Source organism: Suncus etruscus, chromosome 4 (assembly GCF_024139225.1).
Source record: "Suncus etruscus isolate mSunEtr1 chromosome 4, mSunEtr1.pri.cur, whole genome shotgun sequence".
NCBI classification, from domain to species: domain Eukaryota; kingdom Metazoa; phylum Chordata; class Mammalia; order Eulipotyphla; family Soricidae; genus Suncus; species Suncus etruscus.
Window position 1 is genome coordinate 10,176,116 of NC_064851.1, and position 21,185 is coordinate 10,197,300.

Below are 21,185 nucleotides of genomic sequence, written 5' to 3' on the forward strand. Positions count from 1 at the left end.
GTTCAATTCCTGATACTTCATGGCCTCTGGAGTGCCATGAGGTGTCCATAAGCATTGAACCTTCTGGCCCAGTGAGGCAAGTCTTAGCATAAATCCACACATACCCAACCAGCCCTTTGCTTTGCCTGATGAAAAATTGAATGTTACTCTGATAGTTCTTCTGTCCATACAAAGAGAAACAGTTGATCAGAATTGAGGAGTGTGGGACAGTAATTCCAAGCACAATTGCCCCAGACTTTCAGAACTTGGGCTGGTTGGCAAAAAAGAACCAGTTGAATCCCTGGAATTGTTGAATGGGGAGCTTTAAGGGGCAACCACTGACATCATTGCTCGTTAGGATGTACTTGAAGCACTTAGAGGCGAAACCCAGCTATGGGTACAGCAAATTGGTGCTAAAACTGTCTTCATTTTCTTGGTTTAATGAAGCTCTGGAAGACAGAGTTCTGGGAAAAGTAATTTCGGGGAAGAAAACGGGAAATCGCCTCCAGCCTATTCGAACAGAATTCATCTCAGCTGCTTTCCCTGGCCTTGTGTGCACAGATTCGTTAGAGATACTTGTGACAAACCTTTTTTTCTTACCATTGTTCAGTCTTTGCCAGGTCTCCAAGGTCTTCACTGGAATTCAGGTTTGTTTCGACTGCCAGAGAGAAATTCCAGGAAGCCACTTTGGGGGGATTTTAAGGGAAAATATCCCCTGCATATAGGCTAAGATATGAGCGACCTTAGCATGTCACGGTGCCTTTTTCCCTTCCCCTCACCAAACTGTTTCCATAAGTCTGGAACTTGGGGAAATGTCTCCCCAAGGCCTTGTGTCTTTATTTAACTTGTAAGCTGCCTTGAGTTACGACATGTCTAACTTGTGTAGCACCTGTAGTCTTGGCCATTGCTGGGATATCTAGGGATCAAGAATGATTTTTATTTTAATATCTTAAATATGTGACTCTGAGGATTGAGTTGTTTTCTAGACTTTTCTAAAATGACTTGGGCTATGATGATTTATTTCCCAGTTTAGAGGTGGATTGCAAGAAGGCAGGAGATTTTATGATAATTAAAAGGAGGACATTCAGGTGGTGGTGGTGGTAGAGGAAGTATATTTTTGGGGGGGCCACACCCATTTGATGCTCAGGGGTTACTCCTGGCTAAGCGCTCAGAAACTGCCCCTGGCTTGAGGGGACCATATGGGATGCCAGGGGATCGAACCGCGGTTCTTCCTTGGCTAGCGCTTGCAAGGCAGGACACCTTACCTCTAGCGCCAACAGGTACTTTTAAAAATGGAAACATGCTTATCTGGTGATTGCAGCTTACTATGGAAGGTGAGAAATTTGAGGCATTCTGGACAAGAATAATCTATTGGTCAGTAAGTTGAGATATGATAGTTGGAGTAGTGGGGCTTGATAGAGGATCCCCCATTCCCCCCTTTTTGCAGTAGCAGGGAATCAATAGGAGCAAAATGATTGCAACTTGTGGGAGAGAAAATGTCAGGCATAAGAAAACAGAAATCTGGGGCCGGAGAGATAGCATGGAGGTAAGGTGTTTGCCTTTCATGCAGAAGGTCATCGGTTCGAATCCTGGTGTCCCATATGGTCCCCCGTGCTTGCCAGGAACAATTTCTGAGCATGGAGCCAGGAGTAACCCTGAGCACTGCCGGGTGAGACCCAAAAAACCAAAAAAAAACAGAAGAAAAGAAAAGAAAACAGACATCTGTGGGGTAAGGAGGCAGCTGTTGGAAGGACACAGAAGATTCTTGGATGGGAGACTCCAAGTCAGAGCAGTTATTAAACTCCACAATGCTGAAACCTCCTTTGCATATAAAGCAGTTGCTTCAATTTGCCTTCTGATAGCCTTGCAAGTAGAATTTCTGTCGTCTTAGCCAGTGAGTTAAGGGATGTGCCAGCCACCAACTCTTCTTAGCCTGGATGACTAAACTTGATAAGCCCACGAAGGTGGCTGCATCTCAGATTTTGGACAATAAGCCCTTCATTTCCAGAGACTCGGGGGCTAATTAATGGAGGATGGAGCCTAATATACATGGTTATTTCTGTAGTTTCCCAAGAGATGATCAGAACAGGCAGGACTGTGTCCTGTTATCCTGAAGGACAAAGAATAAAGAGGACCAACAAGAACTCTTTACTTGGGATTGTTACAGAGGTACAGAAAGGAAACTCTTTGATTTGAGGCAAAAAGAAAAAGTGGCCTGGAAACAATGAATTTATATTCAAGTTTCTTCTCTCCCAGAAGCTGGAGTGACTTTTTGATGGATATGAATGGGGGAAATCACAACTTCAATCCCTAGCATAGCATGAAGACTGCTCCCCTCTTGAATCAAGGCCAACCCCAACTAGAACCATGGGGTTTGGGAATATGGCTCAAAAACAAAAACAAATACACAAAGGCAAAAGATTCTCCTATTGCTCTGTGTGTGTGTGTGTGTGTGTGTATGTGTGTGTGTGCTCATTTGTTACTGGTATCACACTAAACAAGTTCAACCATGTGTGAGAATGTTGCATAAATTCAAATGAGATGTCATGCATAGCTCTCAAGCTCTGGGCATGGATTCAGCAGGAAATGGCCCTGTATTGGGGGGATTTGACCATTGACCCGGAAGGAGATGAGGCTGTTCCCACAGGAAAGTGGTGGGAATTAAGACTGAAATATCAGGGCCGAGAGATAGCATGGAGGTGGTAGGGCTTTTGCCTTGCATGCAGAAGGATGGTGGTTCGAATCCCAGCATCCCATTTGGTCCCCAGAGCCTGCCAGGAACGATTTCTGAGCATAGAGCCAGGAGTAACACCTGAGCACTGCTGGGTGTGACCCCAAAACAAAAAAATGAATGAATAAATAAATAAATAATAAAAAGACTGAAATATTGTGTGTGTTTGGTATCTGTGAGTGTGATTGGTGGGGCACAGGGAGAGATGAGAAACCAGCATTCTCAGACAAGGGCTCATAAAACTAGGATGCCCCCCACCCACTTGCTTTAGCAAACAAAGGTTGGTAGGAGCACAGCATTAAGGGACCTGCTTTAGTACCACATGAGCCAGCAGGAGTTCTTGCCTTGAGTGTGACTGCATGGTCCAACATGTTCGAAGAAGTTGGATGACCTCTGTTTTAGGATAAGATGAAAAGTCTTGGGGGGTGTGAGTGAGGCTGGAAATAGACAGAGCGAAGCAAGTGCTTTAAACATCAGGGAGAACTGGCACGTCCCATTGACAGATTGCATGGAGGGGGCGTTTGCCATATAAAGGTTAGGGAGGCTGGCAGGAGTAACAAGGGAGTGCTTCCTAGCTCAGGAGGCTGAGGCCTGTCCACCATGAAGGCAACTGGGATGAGCCTCAGGGGAGGCTGCTGAGTGGGTTAGAAAGGCCCCAAAGGGCCTGAGCAATAGCACAACAGGTTTTATGTTTATATTGTGGCCAACTGGGTTTGATCCCTGGCATCCCATATAGTCTCCTCAGTGCCAGAGTGATTCCTGAGAACAGAGCCAAGAGAAACCCCCCTAAGTACCACAGTATGGCCCCCAAACTAATAAACACAAAGAAAAACAATAAAAAAAAAAGAAAAGCCTTCCAATCTCCTTGGATGTCTTCATCTTTCAGAAAGTGACTCGCATTCACACAACTCTGCCCCAAAAAAAGACTTGCCCCCCCCATCTCCCCACCACTTACCTCATTTTCATCCTCATTGAGGCCATTTTCCAGCAGTGGATATCATGTCTGGTGTCTTCCCTCAACCCCTCTTCCCAGCTTGATTTTCAACTCCCCTGTTTTCATTTCCAACTCCTGGGTGCTTTGTGAACTTTCATTCAGAATGTTCATCTCAAGTGGATGCAGAGACTCTGGGGCCAGGCTACATCCATGTTTGTTGAGAAATTTGTGGGGCAGGAGGAAGATATCAACTCAGTCTTTGAATTACGTCTCCTTTGACATTGTAGACTCAACCACAGTTCAGCATGTAGAGGCATTCGGTGGCAGAGACGCAATCTGTGGACAGATGGACTTTGAATATCTAAGAAAAAGAGAATTGGAGAAGGGAAGGAGAGGGGAAAGCAAAGGTGTGAGGATAGTTAAAAGCAAAAGTGTCCTAATAGCTATCCATTAACCTTTGCTCTGAGTCCAGGATGGAGAGAGATGCAGCAGGGGAAATAGCAGTATTTGTATTGTTTATTACACACACACACACACACACACACACACACACACACTTTGATGTACAGGAAACCTGGGTCATAAGGACAATCCATGTCCAAGTCTAGCTATTAGTTAAGTGAGCCATACCCAAAATTATCCCTTCTACCAAATCCTATGCTTTTGTTCCCTCTAGATTTCTCTTTATTGTTCTGGGAATCGCTTCCAACATCACTTACTGTGATCAGCAGGCCGTGTTTTTCATAACTGTAGTTTAAGATTTGGTAGTAGATAGGTCATATCTCATGTTCTAGACACAAGCACTATATACCACGGTTTTTCATTCTTGTCTTCTCCAAATGCTGGTGAAATATGAGAAGAGGGCCAGGCCCTGGATGAAGATACCAGATGTTGATAAATGTCAATCAGTTCTGATTGGCAGGTCTGATCAAAAACAAAAGTGTGTGTGCATATGTGTGGGAGACAGGACAGCGACAGAGAGATACAGGAGAGAGAAAAGAAGTAGGTGGTATTCTAGTCAAAAAACAGTGAAGAGGGGCCGGGAAGGTGGCGCTAGAGGTAAGGTGTCTGCCTTACAAGCGCTAGCCAAGGAACGGACCGCGGTTCGATCCCCCGGCGTCCCATATGGTCCCCCCAAAGCCAGGGGCGATTTCTGAACACATAGCCAGGAGTAACCCCCTGAGCGTCAAACGGGTGTGGCCCAAAAACCAAAAAAAAAAAAAACAAAAAAACAGTGAAGCAATAATGCAGGTGTTAAGGCACTTGATTTGCATGTAGTCAACCCTGATTCAACCCCTGATTCAATCCATACTTGGTTTGGGTTGACCCTTGAGCACAGAGACGGGAGTAAATCCTGAGCACCTCTGGGTGTATCTCCAAACCCACAAACAAAACACCTAGCCAGAGATTTGAACCTGAGCTAGAACCAGTATTGTGAAGGCACCCAGAACCCAGGTGCTGGATTGCTTTTTCACCCTCTGCCCTTCTGGAACTATAGTGACTTAGGAGTTAGTCCCACTGATATGCCATTATGATATGCCTAGTTAGAGCAATCTCAGCATGAAGATTGTGTTTGAAGAAAAGGGTCAGGTCCTCCAAGCTTGCCTGCTTCTCCCCAATATCCCCGGATCTACTAGGACCTACTAAAAGCTGAAAAGAAGAAGGTTCAGAAATTCTTTCTCTAGAAAGAAGGCAGCCGAGGTGGCTTGTCATATGCTCTGCAGAGAACAGCCCTGTGTCGCCACCCATTGTTGTTCCCTCCCTGCTTGTTGGAGAACTGCTTGAACTTGAGTGTTGCCAGAGCAAGTCACTGTGCAAGTTGGCATTTCCTGAGGTCTCCTGCCACCCAGGCTAAGTTAGCGATCCCGCTCCTGTTTCACAGCAGGACATATGAGTACCCCTCACTCCAAAGAAAATACTTAAGAGTTCTCTACAGGTCTGGGAGGCCTCAAGGGGTGAAGGTGGCTATCAGACATAGTGGTTTCCAAAGTTGCTGGCTTTCCCAGCCAAATGTTGAAAATGTTGGAGCTAGAATGATAGTACAGTGTTTAGGGCAATTGCCTTGCCATCCTGAGTTCCGTCCCCAGCATCACACATGGTCTCCCAAACCCATCAGGAGTGATCCCAGAGCACCATTGGGGGTGGCCCAAAACCAAAAAAATGTTAAAGTACTTTCATGAACTAGAAGACTCTCTTAGGCGAAAGAGATAAGGTGTTTGCTTTGCACATGTATGACTCTGGTTTGGTCCCATCACCCTATATAGAAGTGATCCCCTGAAAGCAGAGGCAGGAGTAAGCCCTGAACACTGCTGGTTGTGGTTCAAAAGAAAACTGAAAGAGAAAGAAAAGAAAATTCCTCAAACTCGAAGTCAGAGGATGGGCATGACCCCCCTTTCTGGTCTCCCTAAAAGCTCCCAACCCTCACTACAGGAACATAGCCTAAACCTGTCAATTTCAGATTTTGGGGTGTGTTAATATCTGTTCTCTCAGTTTTGTCATCCAAAATGGGAACAGAAATGGCCACATATATGGACTACAGGTGACATTGTCCATGTGGACTAGTCACCTGGCACAAGGCAAGCATACCAGCTGCTTCCCTAACATGTTACTCTACCCACTGGCAGGTCCCTTCTCTGCTCCAGTGGGAAATGTCAGTCTCCAGTAAACTCTGCCCTAACTGCTTCTTCTCTGTTTTTTGCTGGAACTCATTTGTTTTTACCAAACAGAAAACAAGTTTCCAAACACCTGGGTGGGCCAATGTGGTCGCAATACAGCCCTCCCCTCACTGGTCGTTTGCCAGGTATCCAAACAATCAGCCTACTTGCTTTTGATTTATCGTGCCCAGCCGTGAAATTTGAGTCCTGCTTGCTGCTGAATGGCACAGAACCCAGCATCCTGGCATTTAACCCCCAAGGCAATGAAGAGAGTCAGGGGAAAGGAATCGTGTTTGTGAAAGCACAGAGGCACATCAAAAAAAAGCTCAGGCAAGGCCATTGCAGTCCAACGGCACAGGTAAATCCCACAGGGTGTCATTCATCCTGCTCTTCGATGCTCAAGTTTTGTGAATCACCAAGACTCTCAGGGACAGTGTGGATGCTCAGTGGAGTCTGGGCCTGAAGGAGGAAAAGTCGAAGCGGGGAACACGAAGAGCATGTTTGATGCATTCGGCTTGGCGTTGGTCATTTTCTAAGGATGCGATGTTTGTTTTGCTATTTGGCCTAGTCCTGGGTTTTATGCAACCTGAGAACAGAAAGTGTCTGCTTTGGGAGTGTTTTGTGTTTTTGTGTCAGGAGAGAAAAGGGTCTTATGGATTTTTTTTGTTTTTTAATAATAAAGGAGCCTTGAAGGTAGCACAGGGGTTATGGTTAAGTTAAGGTTAAGATTTGCATGTACCTGATCCTGTTTTGATTCCCAGCATCACATGGGGCCCCCTCAAACACAGGAGTAACCTGAGCATTGCTAAGTGTACCCCCTAACACTTCTATTTACTTACTTTTATTTATTTTTGTTTGTTTGTTTTTTGAGTTACACCCATTTGATGCTCGGGGGTTACTCCTGGCTATGCACTCAGAAATCGCTCCTGGCTTTGGGGACCATATGGGATGCTGAAGGACCAAACCGCGGTTCATCCTAGGCTAGTGCTTGCAAGGCAGATGCCTTACCTCTAACACCACTGCTCCGGCCTTTTCTATTTACTTACTTTTATTTTTAGTCACCATGATTTACAATTCTATTCATGCATCACCAGGACTTATATGGAGTGAGTTTGGGCATCCTTCTCCACACCTTCTCGTACTTCCGGAAGGCCTGGCAGCCAAAACAATGCCCCATAAAAGACATTGTATCACAATAGTCCTTGGAAGTCCTGGGCTATGCAGCTGCATTCAGGGCTGCATGACAACTCCCAATTTTTTTTAAATACTGTCATCCTCATAGGAACACAGCAATTTAGAAGCCAATGTGTATCTTGAAGCCAACTAATGTTCAGTAACAAAAGAAGTAACAGAATGATCAACTAGCAACAAGAGCTTAATAAACCTTCTGACAATGACTTAATGTATTATTCCAAGATACAATAATTTTCACAGATTTTCTTGTTGCTCTACTCTTTTTTTCTTCATTTCATTTCATTTTTTTTTTTTTAGTAATTTTTCTCCCAGTTACCTGGAAACAAATGTATTATAATCAACTATGTCAACTATGTGATACATGGTCTTGAAATAAAATAATTTATATAAAAATATTACTGCTCGTGGTAGCCTTTCATGCATACAGAATTCCAACCCCACACCCTCCTTCAGAGTGTCTACTTCCTTCCACCATTATTTCCAGGACAGGCACCCCACTCCACTCCATTCCACTGAGGCTTCCCTGCCATGGCAATCTCTGCTGCTTTATAAAAACATGGCTCTGTATAGAACCCAGAGCATCTACCCCCTCTACCCATCCTCAGTTTCATTTTTTACAGTTTACTGTGACCCATGGTCAGCCCATGAAGTCTACAGAGATTATGTTCAGGAAGCTTGTAGAAGAGTTGGGGCGTGTTTATGTACGTGTTTATCATGCTCTGTCCTTATCACTGTTCTGTTCCTGTTGGTGTTGATCTCTTGCTGTGCTGAAGTTTTAAATTCAACTTGATGCTAGGAATGCACATAGAGGGAGATTCTGAATGTACCAAGGATTGGCTCCCATCTGTGGTTTCCTCTCCATAGGAAAAGTTCTCACACAGGCGACATGGGGGGACTATTTGGTGGGACTGCATTTCAGGGGCGAGACATCCATGGCAGTCTCAGGTGGAACCAGGGGACTGAGTGTTAATTTAGACTGGTGCTTTCTGATTGGGAAGCTTTGTGAGATCCGCCTATTACTTATTAGACCACTGGGTCTGGTAGCTAATCAGAGTGTGGCCGGAATTCAGCATCTGGAGAATTGTGTTCTGTGGGGGAACTAAAGAAGAGATCGATTGAACTCTTGCTTTATTTCTTCTTTGCTGCCCTTCATCGTGGATCTCTTGGCATGACAGATGCAGCTACCCTGCCGGCATGTCATCAGATAGTCTGATATGTTTTCCCACCCAGATCAGGGAGACCTGAGCTGTCTTCATGTTCTGGCAGTATTCCATCATCTCTCATCACACTATACAAAAGTGCTGTTGGAATGCCTCGAGCCATGTTTTGCCTGCAAGTTGAGGAAAGCTTGCCCTGGGAGGTGATGCTTCTGAAGACAGGTTTTGAAGGATGAATAGGAGTTTCCTTCAATAAACCTAATCATGATCGAAATTTCTTGGTTTGGTTTGGGGTACTACTTGGTAGTGCTCAGGGGTTAGTTACTCCTGGCTCTGTGCTCAGGAAACACTCCTGCTGGTTCTGGGCTGTGTGAGATACTGAGGATCAAACCCAAATTACCCTGGTGCAAAGCAAATGCCCGACTCACTGTACTAACGCTCAATTAATATATCTTTTCCTCCTTCTCTTCCCTTTTTTGCCTTCCTCTGTTTCTGTCTATTCCTTCTCTTTTGTTTCCTCTTCTTCCTCTTTAACTTTTTTTCATTCTCTTAATGCTTCATATTCATAATGGGAATGTCTGTCCATAAATAGGATGTGTAAGGGGAAAGTCATAGATTTCGCTAGAAAAATTCACGTTAGGAAGGTTTTCTCTGGACAGCTTTCACTCACCTGATAGTGAACTCATTTCATTTTTTTTTTCTGGTTTTTGGACCACATTCAGTGACTCTCAGGGTTTACTCCTGGCAATGTGCTCAGAAATCTCTCCTGGCTTGGGGGACCATATGGGACGCTGGGGGATCGAACCGTGTTCAGTCCTAGGTTAGCTATGTGCAAGGCAAATGCCCTACCACTTGCGCCACCACTCTGTCCCCTGAACTCATTTCTTTTAACCCCACTGCACACACATTATTGGGAAACTCCACTCCCCATCGTGTCCTGGATATGGGGGCGGGGGGTTTCCTGTGGAAACAGCTTGGGCACAGGCAGCGACCATGGCATCTCAGGCTCACTGTCCTGTGCTCTCTCCGCCCCACAGATGGGAAGCCCGTGTCTCTGTCGCCGCTGGACTCGCAGGCACACAGCCCCAGGTATGCAGCGTCCAGCCAGCAGGAGCGGGAGAGCCTGGAGGTGCGAGTGCGGGAGGTGGAAGAGGAGAACCGGGCCTTGCGCCACCAGCTCAGCCTGGCCCAGGGCCGCCAGCCTGCACCCCGCAGGGGCAACCACTCCAAGACCTACTCAGTGGAGGAGGGCACGGGTGACAGCGAGAACCTGCGAGCGGGCATCGTGGCAGGCAACAGCTCTGAGTGTGGGCAGCAGCCAGTGGTGGAGAAGTGCGAGGTAAGGATCACCCTAATGGGGGGAATTGTCCAAAGCTCCCCACCTCTTTACCCCAATTCCAACATCCCTTCCTTTGTGCCTCCTCCAAGGAGCACTGCCCAGGGTCAGGATCAAGTCTTATTTTTAAAAGATCTGTGCTTTTTTCCCCCTCTTTTTCTGGTTTGGGGGCCACACCGAACGTTGCTCAAGGATTACTCCTGGCTCTGAGCTCAGGAATCACTCCTGGTGATGCTCAGAGGATCATAGAGGATGCTGAAGATCAAACCAGGTTGGCCCCATGTATGAGGCAAGCCGCACCTCTCCAACCCCAGCCATAAAGAAATTTAAAAAAAAAAGTTTTAAGGGGCCAGCGAGATAGCACAGCGGTAGGGCGTTTGCCTTGCATGCAGCCAATCAGGACTGACAGTGGTTCCAATCCCGGCAATCCCATATGGTCCCCCGTGCCTGCCAGGAGCGATTTCTAAATGCATAGCCAAGATTAACCCCTGAGCGCAGCCTGGTGTGACCTTCCTCCCCACCAAAAAAGTCTTAAAATGTTTAAGTTATGTGGACCCCCTTAGACCATATATGGTGTCTGAACCCACAGTCTGAGAAACTTAGACTAAAGGGTGAGTGGGGGTTTTCTGGAGCAGAGGCTTTGGGGAGTTTTTCTCCCGGGCTTTCTTCTGACTTTTGGAACCACCTGCAAATTCGGAACCAGAAACTCATTACCTCCCACAGTCTTTTGAAACTCTTGGGGTTTTTAATGCTTCCCCCCCCACTTCTAGAATATTCTTACTTTCTTAGTAACTCTGCACATTGGAAAGACTCTTTCTCTACTTATTCCTGTCATCCTCACTTCATTCCATCCATGATGCATGTAGGATTGATTATGCACTGAATACACACACACATGCATGCACACTTCCTGCTTCCAGTTCCCTGGGGAGGCATTTCGACTATTTTCTAGCCCAGAGTTCTGCCCCTGTACCTGAGCAGTCACCTCCCCCGCAGACGTCTCATTGAATAAATCTCAGAAAACAATACCTGCTTCATAGAGCATTCAATGGCATGCTCAGATGAGGTCTCCAAGCAGGCCTGTTACCTAGTGCCTTTTCAATTATGACTAATTTGGTCCTGGTGGCAGGGTCAAGCAGCCACCTGGTGGCATGAGAGATCAAACTTCAGTGCTTAAACCTGCAGAGCGCTTGATCTTTTGTTTCGCCTTTCCCAGGGCCCTGTTATGGGCAATTTATTTTTGACATTTATTGACTTTTAAACAATAGAACCAATATTGTTTCTGACTTGGCGGCTCTAGTTCACCAGATCCAAAGCCAAAATACCATGATCCCCAGGTTCCCTCCCTTGCTGCCCACCCACTACCCAGCATCCTTTGAGCTTTGTGCTGTGGATAGTGTCTCAGGGCTGATATCTTTTTGCTTGTTTGTTTGTTTTTTGGGCCACACTCGGTGACTCAGGGGTTACTTCTGGCTCTGTGCTCAGAAATTGCTCCTGACTTGAGGGACCATATGGAACGCCAGGGAATCAAACTGTGGTCCATCCTAGGCTAATGCCAGCAAGGCAGACACCTTACCGCTCTGCGCCACCGCTCTGGCCCCAGGGCTGATATCTTTGTGTATGGTCTGATCCCAGCTTTTTTCTTGAACTCCTCATGAGAGTAATATTATCTTCGGTCATCTTGTTCATCACTCACCACTCTCAGCAGGAGCTTCTCTGGGGCCATCAAGTTGCAGCATACTGCCAAGATTTCTTTCTTCCAACCCAAGTTGTATTCCACTGTGTATCCTTCCCACCATTTCTGTATCCACTCATCTGTTGTTGGGCATTGGGATGGTTCTAGATCTTGGCTACTCTAAGGAATGTGGCAATGAATTTAAGTGTGCACCTTTCTTTTCGGATCCATAATTTTGTGGGTTGTTCGAGTGTGACCCCCAAGAATAAGAACAAACCAGGTCTGGAGTGATAACACATCAATTATCTCTTGCTTTCTCTTGAATGACCCAGGTTCCTTCTCCAGCATATTAAATGGTCCCCTGAGAACCACCATGAGTAATTCCTGAGTTCAGAGAAAGGAATAAACCTATTGCCAGGTGTGATCTAAAAACAAACGAGAAGAAACCAACAACAAAATATCTCTGATTTGCCTTTTTGAAAGTAGGGCTCAAAGATGCTAACACATTGTCATGCTCTCAGCTGATATTCATCAGTTCAGCCTTTATTAGAGGAGCATGTTTCCTCATTGGGGAAGAAGGGGTGTTTTATCTCACACAATGGGCAGAAGTAGAGACCCTGCCTGTGTCAGTTTATCAGTTTAGGGAGGCGGGATGGAGCCCTCCTTATTGGTAGCTGTGGGCCAGTGAGAAGACTTTTTCTTTCTTCTCTCACATGTTTTGTACAACCAATGACTCAGGTCTCCTTTAAAAACCAGCAAAGAATTAAGGAGGTGAAAAGTAGAAAAGGAAAAAGAGTTAAAGAAGGTGGGAGGGGTGAGTATCACCAGGATAAATAGGGGAGTCCCCAGCACCTGCTACAGTGATTTCCTTCCTCTTCCTAGTTTCTTCATAAAGGATTTCCTACTCAGTGCCCCATACCCACCAGTGTAAATCAGAGACTAGGCATGCTCAAAGTCCAAATCCTTGACTTCATTCATAGCTACAAGCTGAATGCTATAAGCAAATAAATCTCTGCCTCTCTCTTACTGGATAAATTACTGATATCAGATTTCTGCCTTCCATGATTTTCCTTGTAGCCATGGAGAATTAGAACATGAGGTAAACTTTCAAATTGCTCTCTTCGCTTTAGGTTTCGCCACAAGTAATCAAACCATCCCAATGAATGATGGCTTTGTCATTCTGTTTCTTTTAGATATGTCTTGGCTCTTGATGTAAGTTAGGGATTCTGAATGTTAGTAGAGGCTTCCTTCATCCTTGTTCCCAACTTAAGTATGATTATAGCATACTCAAGGTCAACTCAGGGACCATAAATGACTGCCATGCCCTTTGAGATGCTCTCTTCATCCAACAGTGAATGGATGGATGTTCCATTTGGATTGGAACACATCATTTCCCCTTAAGTAGACATTTTCAAAAATTCACAAACTGGTTTCTTTGAAACTCCATCGGCAGAACGTCCTTACTGGACTACCTTTAAGAGTCACATAGCTGCAAAGGAGCCAGGAAAAGGTGGGTTTTATTATGCAAGAAAGCAATGTTCTTTGCTCACATCTGTTTCTAGAGAAAACAGGTATTATAGTGAACACTGTGTGTCACCTGAATGGTTCCCAGACTGGGTTATGGTTTAGAATTATTTTTCAGACATGCATATTCATGGGAGGCACTTCAGAGCTTCTGATTGAGAATCTCTTGGGATAAAATTTTAAAGCATGTGTGTATAGAAGACTTTTACCTAGTTAACTCTGAGAAACTGGGGACTGAAACCACTGCTTTTATTTTATATTTTGTTTTTGTTTGGGGAGCACAGGCAGTAGTACTTAGGACTTGCTCGTTTCCCTGCACTCAGGGATTACTTTTGGTAGTGCTCAGGAGACTATCATGGTTCCAGGGAACAAAGTGTGGTTGACAGTGCAAAACTATCTTTTTTTTTTTTTTTTTGGGTCACACCCAGCCGTGCTCAGGGGTCACCCCTGGCTCCACGCTCAGAAATCATCCCTGGCAGGCTCGAGGGACCACATGGGACACTGGGATTTGAACCACCATCCCTATGCGTTTAAGGCAAATGCCCTACCACCATGCTATCTCTCTGACCCCTCTATCTATTATTGTCTTTCTGATCTTGAAAACTACTACTTTTAAGGTCCATCATGATTAAAAAACGTGTACCCCTTTCCCCTTTCTGTTCTTGGCAAGATAAAGTGGTAGAGAAACTGGGACCTTGGGTTTGTTGATTTTTTTTTCAGATCATTTAATTTGAAGACTTTTGATTTGTACGAGTTATGGTGTTTGTTTGTTTGTTTGTTGGGTCATATCTGGCAATTCTCAGGGGTTACTCCTGGCTCTACACTCAGAGATCGCTCTTGGCAAGCTTGGGGACCATATGGGATGCCAGGATTTGAACCACCCACCTTCTGCATGCGAGGCAAATGCCTTACCTCCATGCTCTCTCTTCGGCCCCACCAGTTATGTTTTATTAACTAGCAAAGTTATTTGTCTACTCTTCATCTGCATGTCTTGATAATGTTTCTTCTCAAATGTCCCCCAATTTTCCCCAAATTTTTTTTGGATTCATCACAGACAGATTCTTTTGATGATTCTTTGCTCTCTTCTAAACTTCCATCACTGACTTAGCAAGTCTCCAGCTTCTGGCATCTTCTTTCACAGCGCTCTGCTCTGGATACATACTGATTTGGGGGTGCTGCCTTTCTTCGAAGGAGCAGTAAACTTCCCCCACCTTCACCATTCCGTCTCTAAAAGATTTCAGTGGTGGAAATAAGGCAGAGAGGCAAGCGATAAATGTCAGTCTATGAAGTCTAAAATAGAAGCCGCCCTTCCCCACATCACTTGGAGGGGACGAGTGCTAAAGTTCCTCTTGACACCCTGTCCCGATGCAGACCCAGTGCTCAGGTTGTGACTGACCTTCACTGCCTTTAGTGCATAAACTTTTCTGCGAAGTGATGAGTATTCCTCAAAAATCTCTTCCTAAAGATGCTGGCACAGTAAGCTGAAGTTTTTGCTGAGAGAAGGGTCGGATCCCCTGCCAGTCCATTGATCTCTTATCTTCTCAATCTGTGGTCTTTCAATGGTAGCCCCTTTTATCCTTGGGTTTTGTGTTGAGATCACACTCAGCTGTGCGCAAGCCCTTACTCCTGGATTTGGCCTCAGGGATCACTTTCCTGACTCAGCTTGAGTAGAAGGCATATGTGATGCTGAGGATTGAACCAGGGCCGGCTGCAAGCAAGGCAATTAATTAAGTACCTTCACACTTGTACAGTCACTCTGACACTTGCTTTTTGCTTTGTTTTTATTTTATTTCCCTCTGTATTTTTGCATGTTTCTATGGTCAGGGCCATGCCCCTGACCCTGGGGAAGATTAATTGATTTCTGTATGTTTCAGCATGTGAAACTCGATGGTCTCTTTGATTCCCCTCACCCACCCCCACCACCACCACCCCACCACCACCCCCCGTGTCCATCTATAATTGACTGTGTCTGTCTCCCTTTTTTATGTTGCTTTATGACAACCACTGGGGTACAACAGAAAAGGCATTGGATGTGGAGTTAGGATTTCTGATAAAGAATTTTTCCTTTAGGGGCCAGAAAGATAGCACGGCATGCAGCCGAACCAGGATGAACAGTGATTCGAATCCTGGCATCCCATATGGTCCCCCATGCCTGCCAGGAGCGGTGTCTTGAGCACAGAGCCAGGAGTGATCCCTGATCAGGCACTGTTGGGTGTGACTCCCTGCAAATTTTTTTTTCCTTGTGGATACAAAGCAATAGTATAATGTTTACCTAGTTTGTGGCCCAACCTGCATCCCATATGGTCCCCTGAGCTGCCCGGAGTGATTTCTGAGTGCAGAGCCAATAGTTAACCCAAAATACCACTGGGTCTGGCCCAAATGAAAAAAAAAAAAAGTTTATTTTTGCTTTGTTGCTTGGACATTATGTGACCTTGAATGCTTTTCTTTCTTTCTTGAAAATTTATCTTTTTTTTTTTTATCTTTCTTGAAATTTATCTCGTCATTTTAAAATATTGAGGGGGGTTAGTCAGGAAGAGAGAGAGAAAGAGAGAGATAAGAGAGTGAGAGTGATGAGAGAGTTTCATTGGTTTAGGATGCTTGCCTTATCACTCAAATTCAATTTCTGGCAACACAAAGACCCCTGGGTTTCTATCACCTGATCCCTATCATTTTGAGAGTCAGCGCCACCTACTGGAGAGTACCCTGGGAACCCATCCAGATACCCCACTGGCTGGTGGCTCCTTATCTTGCCCCATTTCTCTTCTCCCCAAGATGGGGCTTCACCTACAGGTCATGGAGCCAGCTTCTGACAATGGTGTGTGTTTTATTAGCTATTTTCTCCTGGGAAGGGGCTGACCTCTCTGAAACACACACACACACACACACACACACACACACACACACACTTTGCAGCCTGACACAGCCTGCCAGGCAAAGCCTCGCTTCTCACACCAGCCCCCAGAATGCCAGAGGGTCTGTTTTCTCGAATTTCCCACTTCTGCCTCTGTCTCTTCCTTACACACAACTCACTCTGGCTCTCAGCCCTCTCTTCCTGGCCTGGAATCTAATTATCCCAGGAAATCCAACTTAAAGTCTTCTTGTCTCTCTGCAGGAGAGTCAGAAGGGTCACTAACCCAAACCCAAACCCCCTTTCCTCTTTTCACCTCCCCTCCCAAGCCCCTGTCTTTACCCTGTGTTTCTATGGGTGTCCTGTCCACTCCCCAGCTTCCTTTAAAGGAGAAGCCTTCACTAAATGTTCCCCGAGGCAGGGAGCAATGAAGGTGTCCCCAGAGAGACTGGGCCAGTGCTAATGGTGTTGAACAGTGAACCAATGGGTGGTTCCCCCGCCAGCCCCACAGCCTGTCTGCCAGCCCTAAGGAGGGAATATTGCAAATGACTTCTATGAAGTGGGGAAAAGATAGGCAGCAGCTATGAGAAGGGGTCTTGGGCTTACCTTTCTGTCCACCTGGGTCATTGAAGGCAGTGCCTGGGGAGGTCTGTCTGATGGAGTCTACTTTGAGTACCAACATTGTCCAGATCTTTTGTCTCACTGGCCCCATGGGTTGCTCATTATGTGAGTTCCACTTTTTCTACCTGGTATGGGAAACAAACCCCAACATATGATTTCTCAGGATTCCATGGAACTCAGGCTAGAATGAGGGATTGCTCTGCAGGAAAGTCAGTCCTAAGTTTTTTTTTTCTTTCTCTTTTTGGTTTTGGGGACCACATTTGGCAGTGCTCAAGACTTACTCCTGGCTCTTTGTTCAGGAATCACTCCTATGCTCAGGGGGCCCCATGGGATGCCAGAAATCGAACTTAAGTCAGTTGTATGCACAGCAAACACCGTACCCACTCTACTATGTCTCCGGTTACAGTCAGTCCTAATTTCTACCCAGGTTCTATCAGGTATATATATTTCTTTTCCTCCACAGGAAAAATTTTAGTAGGAGACAGTGTGAAACCAAACGCTTTTATTTGGAGATTATAAGGAAGGAGGAAACATTTGTTTCTTCAGAGGAGAGCCAAGAATCCACACGACAGGTTGAGTTGTGGACCACTCCCTAGCATGAGGAAGCACCTACCTCCCTTGCCTTTGCAGAGTTGGGATTTTGCTTTGTTTGGGGGCCACAACCAGCAGCAGTCAGGAATAATTCCTGGCTGTGCTCAGAATCCCTCCTGGCAGGCTTGGGGGACCATATGGGATGCCTGGGGATTGAACCAGGGTCAGCACGTGCAAGGCAAATGCCCTACCTACCAACTGTGCTGTGTTGCTTTGGCCCCAGAGTTGGGTTTTTGGATTTTCTACCAAACTGCCCTCCACTTGGGGCCTCCTAAGTAGATAAGAGTCTGTGCCTATGGCATTGTCAAGGAGAAGGGCTTGGAACTTCTTTTTGTTTTCTTTTGTTTTGTTTTTGGGTCACACCTGACAACGCTCAGGGGTCACTCCTGGCCCTACACTCAGGAATCGCCCCTGGCAGGCACGGAAGAGCATATGGGATGCCAGGATTTGAACCACTGTCCTTCTGGTCAGGTTCTCTAACTTGGGTAAAGCAATGCTGTTTTCAGTGGCCTTCTGTCTTGTGGCACTGAGAGCACACTAGACCCTTCCAAAATGCCTCCTCTGTTGTCTGCCTTTGATACCAGCCATCAGAAAAATATGGGGTGCAGAAGGAAGAGTGCCTTCATTGGCAGGTCGCAGCAGGAAACCCACTAACAGGTGGAAAATGCTATGGGGGGGGTGCACCACCCCTCTGGGCCTGAGTGTGAGAGGGTGATGAAATACAGGAGCCCTGGCAGGGTAGGTAGGAAATAGCCCCAGGCTGGTGTGAAGGAGCCCCACTTTTCCTTCCTCATTTCCTCAGTCATTGACCTAGCTCAGTCAGACAGAAATCAGAGTGAGGAGAGAGCTGTTGTACTGCAACCCCCAGATGTTGCACTGCACTCTGCCTCTCTCCAACTCCACCCCTTTTCCCACCCCATCTCTGCTCTCTCTTCAGCCACACCCCGACAATCCCCTGCTCTGCTTCTCTGACTCCAAATGATGAATTTATTCATGGAGGCAGGTGTACGAGATGAAACCGAAGAGATTGGAAAATTATGTAAAACATTTGAGCATGTTCGAACTTTGCTGTCACGTAATGGGCCCATTATAAAATTTTTTTTAAAATAACAAAAACCATGAACCCTGAAGGCCACACAAAGTTTTTTGTAGCCAAGTCTGGTGTTGAAATGCTAGTGATTCAGCAGTGCTCAGTGTCACCTCTTCCTGTCCCCTGTCATCCTCTAACTGGCCTGGACTCCAGGGCAAGTGTGGCCAATTCATTCCCACCCCTATTCGGAAGTGGGTGGGGGCATCTATGTGTCGCTTGGTCTTTGGTCCTTGCTGTTTGGTGACACTCTCTGCATCTGAGTAAGCATGTCTTCATTCTAAAGGCGGAGAAAGAGGCAGAGAGAGAGGAGTCAGCGGGAGTGGAGTGGCAGGTAGAAATCCACTGAGCCTGATCCCCTTTCCCTAACCTGAATGAGTCGCTTTTCTGCACCCCTTTCTTCTTCCTATTTATATATGTTCCTCTTTGCCCACTGGGGGGCAGGGAACCCCACTGTTGGCCTGTGTGCGCCCATCATCGTTTCTCTTGTCCCCAAGATGTAATTGAAAAGCGCCTTAATGGTTTTCAAATGATGATAGCCCCATAAACCGATTAAAAAGGCCTTAATAAAACTGTCTCCAGTTATTTTCCGCAGCTGCCTGTTGGAATAACCGTTTTTTACTCTATTCAGGATAATTCTTCTTTGCTTGTGCTTGACACTCATGGACTGGAAGTATCCCTGGATCGGTCCTTTACCCTTACCTTTTCTCCATCCATGGGGTGGTCCTACTCTTCCCAGTCAAGTTTAGGTCCCACTAAATTAAACTTCTGGTCCCACAGCTAGCCTGTCTGCTTGCTGGTACTTTTTGCCTTCTCGCAGCTAGCTTGTGGTGAAAGTTCTTGAACCTATTCTCTCTCCCTAACCTTGTGTGGATTATTTCCTGTGTCAATGTTACTTCCAGACCTGTGTTCCCCAACCCCCCTGAAACTGGGGCTGCCAGCTACCTGTGGTGTCCTCAGATTTCTAACCCATCTAAGACTCAACTAAGACCCCCCCCCCACAGTTTCTTTCTCTGTGGAGTTGATGGGGCAGATGGATGAGGGTTGTGGGGAACACCTTCCTGGCCTCCACCATCTGTATGACCTGTCTATTCTCTCCTTGTTCATCCCAGACCATCCATGTGGCCATCGTATGTGCAGGATACAACGCCAGCCGGGACGTCGTCACCTTGGTCAAGTCTGTCCTGTTTCACAGGTAAGAAGAGAGTCAGTGACACTCCACAGTCTGGAACAGGGATTGGTTGTCTTGGGCCCCTTGAGACAGAGCCAGTAGCTGCCTCCCTCATGTGTACATCTGTGTCATCTCTTCTGATTCTATAGGGTAGGACTTGTCTGGGGTAGCCAGTAATAATGCCTTTCCCTAAAGGAACTTTCAAGTACACTCAGTGTTATTTTTTCTTATTCTAAACACTACATGTTGGGGCCAGAGCAATAGCACAGTGGTAGGGCTTTACACACTGCTCACCTGGGATGAACTCGGGTTCGAACCCGAGCATCCCACATGGTCCCCTGAGTCTACCAGGCGTGATTTCTGAGGGCAGAGTAATGCTCCTAAATGCCTCTGGATGTGGCCTCAAAACATCCCCCCTAAAATAAACACTGCATGTTATGTATAAGAATTCAGGGACTTACAATAGTGCCAATATTTATGTTATTGATATGCAAACTCATTACCAACAACACTACTAAAGTGCCCAACTTTCTGCCACTCTCTGTCTATTGTCTATCTCTTGAAGTTTGTTCTTCCCTCCCTTGACTTCTCTCTCCCCTCTGTTTGGTTCTTGGTTCTATATTCCACTGTCAAAGGCTTGGTCTCTTTTAAATATATATTTTATATTCATATAATTATATATTATTTATTAATATATATTTCAATATATTAACTATATAAAATAGATATTACATTAAATGTTTCCATATATAAATTCAACGAGAAACCATTTCAATTTATTTTTCCCGATTTTATTAATTTTATTTATTTTGGTTTGGGGACTATACCCAGAGATGCTTAAGGCTGATTCTTGGATTTGCGTTCATTCTCCCCAACTCTCCTCTTTCTCCTCTCCTCTTTCTTTTCCTCCTTTCTCTTTTGTGCCCCTCTCTTTCCCTCCCCTCCCCTTTCCTCCTTTCCCCTGTTCTCCTCTCTTCTCTCTACCCACCTTGGCCTGCCCTGGGATTTTCCTCTCCCACCCCTCCTTTCCCACATCTGCTCTACCCAGTTGTCATCAGATTGGCCTCCTCCCCACCCCCTTCTACCTCTCCTACCTCACCCCTTCCTCTTTCAACTCTTTCATAGGGACCTGGGAGATGACACCTCACTTTCCTTCCACTCAGAGGCTCGGGGTTCAGTTCCTAGCACTTTCTGAGCAGCAACACATTGCTGAACTCAGCTCTGCAGGGCTGAGGAGTTGGACCATGTATTGCCAAGAGCACCCCTGGGACCTTTGAGCTTACAACCAAACCCCCGAATAAAAGACATTTCCTGAGTATGTTTTCTAATAGGAATCCCAAGTGTACCTGTGCCTGGGATTTCTCTATCAATATATTCATCGCCTTGCATTTGATTTCTTGCTACTATTGAGGTTCTTTCTTCTGAAGTTGAGTGTGGGCCTTCTGGGAACAGAAGCCAAGCCTATGTTTTCTGTCTTCCCACTATGTTAGCAACGTGCCTAATGTGCATTATTAAACAGCCAGTAAGTGGTTACTCATTTAGCAAGGGAATCGTGAGACTTCCCTAATAAATTACCTGAAGACGTACTTAGCTCAGCCTTTAACTCAAGGATCACACACAGGGCTCCTGCAGCACCACATCCTTCTGCGCTCTTGCTGAGTGCATTTTGGAAGATCAACTATT

At 45.9% G+C, this 21,185-nt stretch overlaps 1 protein-coding gene across 2 annotated transcripts in view; it reads left to right on the forward strand.

The window, feature by feature from the left end:
- Positions 1-21,185, forward strand: part of LARGE1 (LARGE xylosyl- and glucuronyltransferase 1) — a 479,868-nt gene that overhangs the window by 220,784 nt on the left and 237,899 nt on the right. For both annotated transcript variants that reach the window (XM_049771991.1, XM_049771992.1), the window contains exons 3-4: positions 9,687-9,988; positions 19,444-19,526. In XM_049771991.1, the coding sequence (XP_049627948.1) occupies positions 9,687-9,988; positions 19,444-19,526 (385 nt within the window). The remainder of the gene's footprint in view (positions 1-9,686; positions 9,989-19,443; positions 19,527-21,185) is intronic.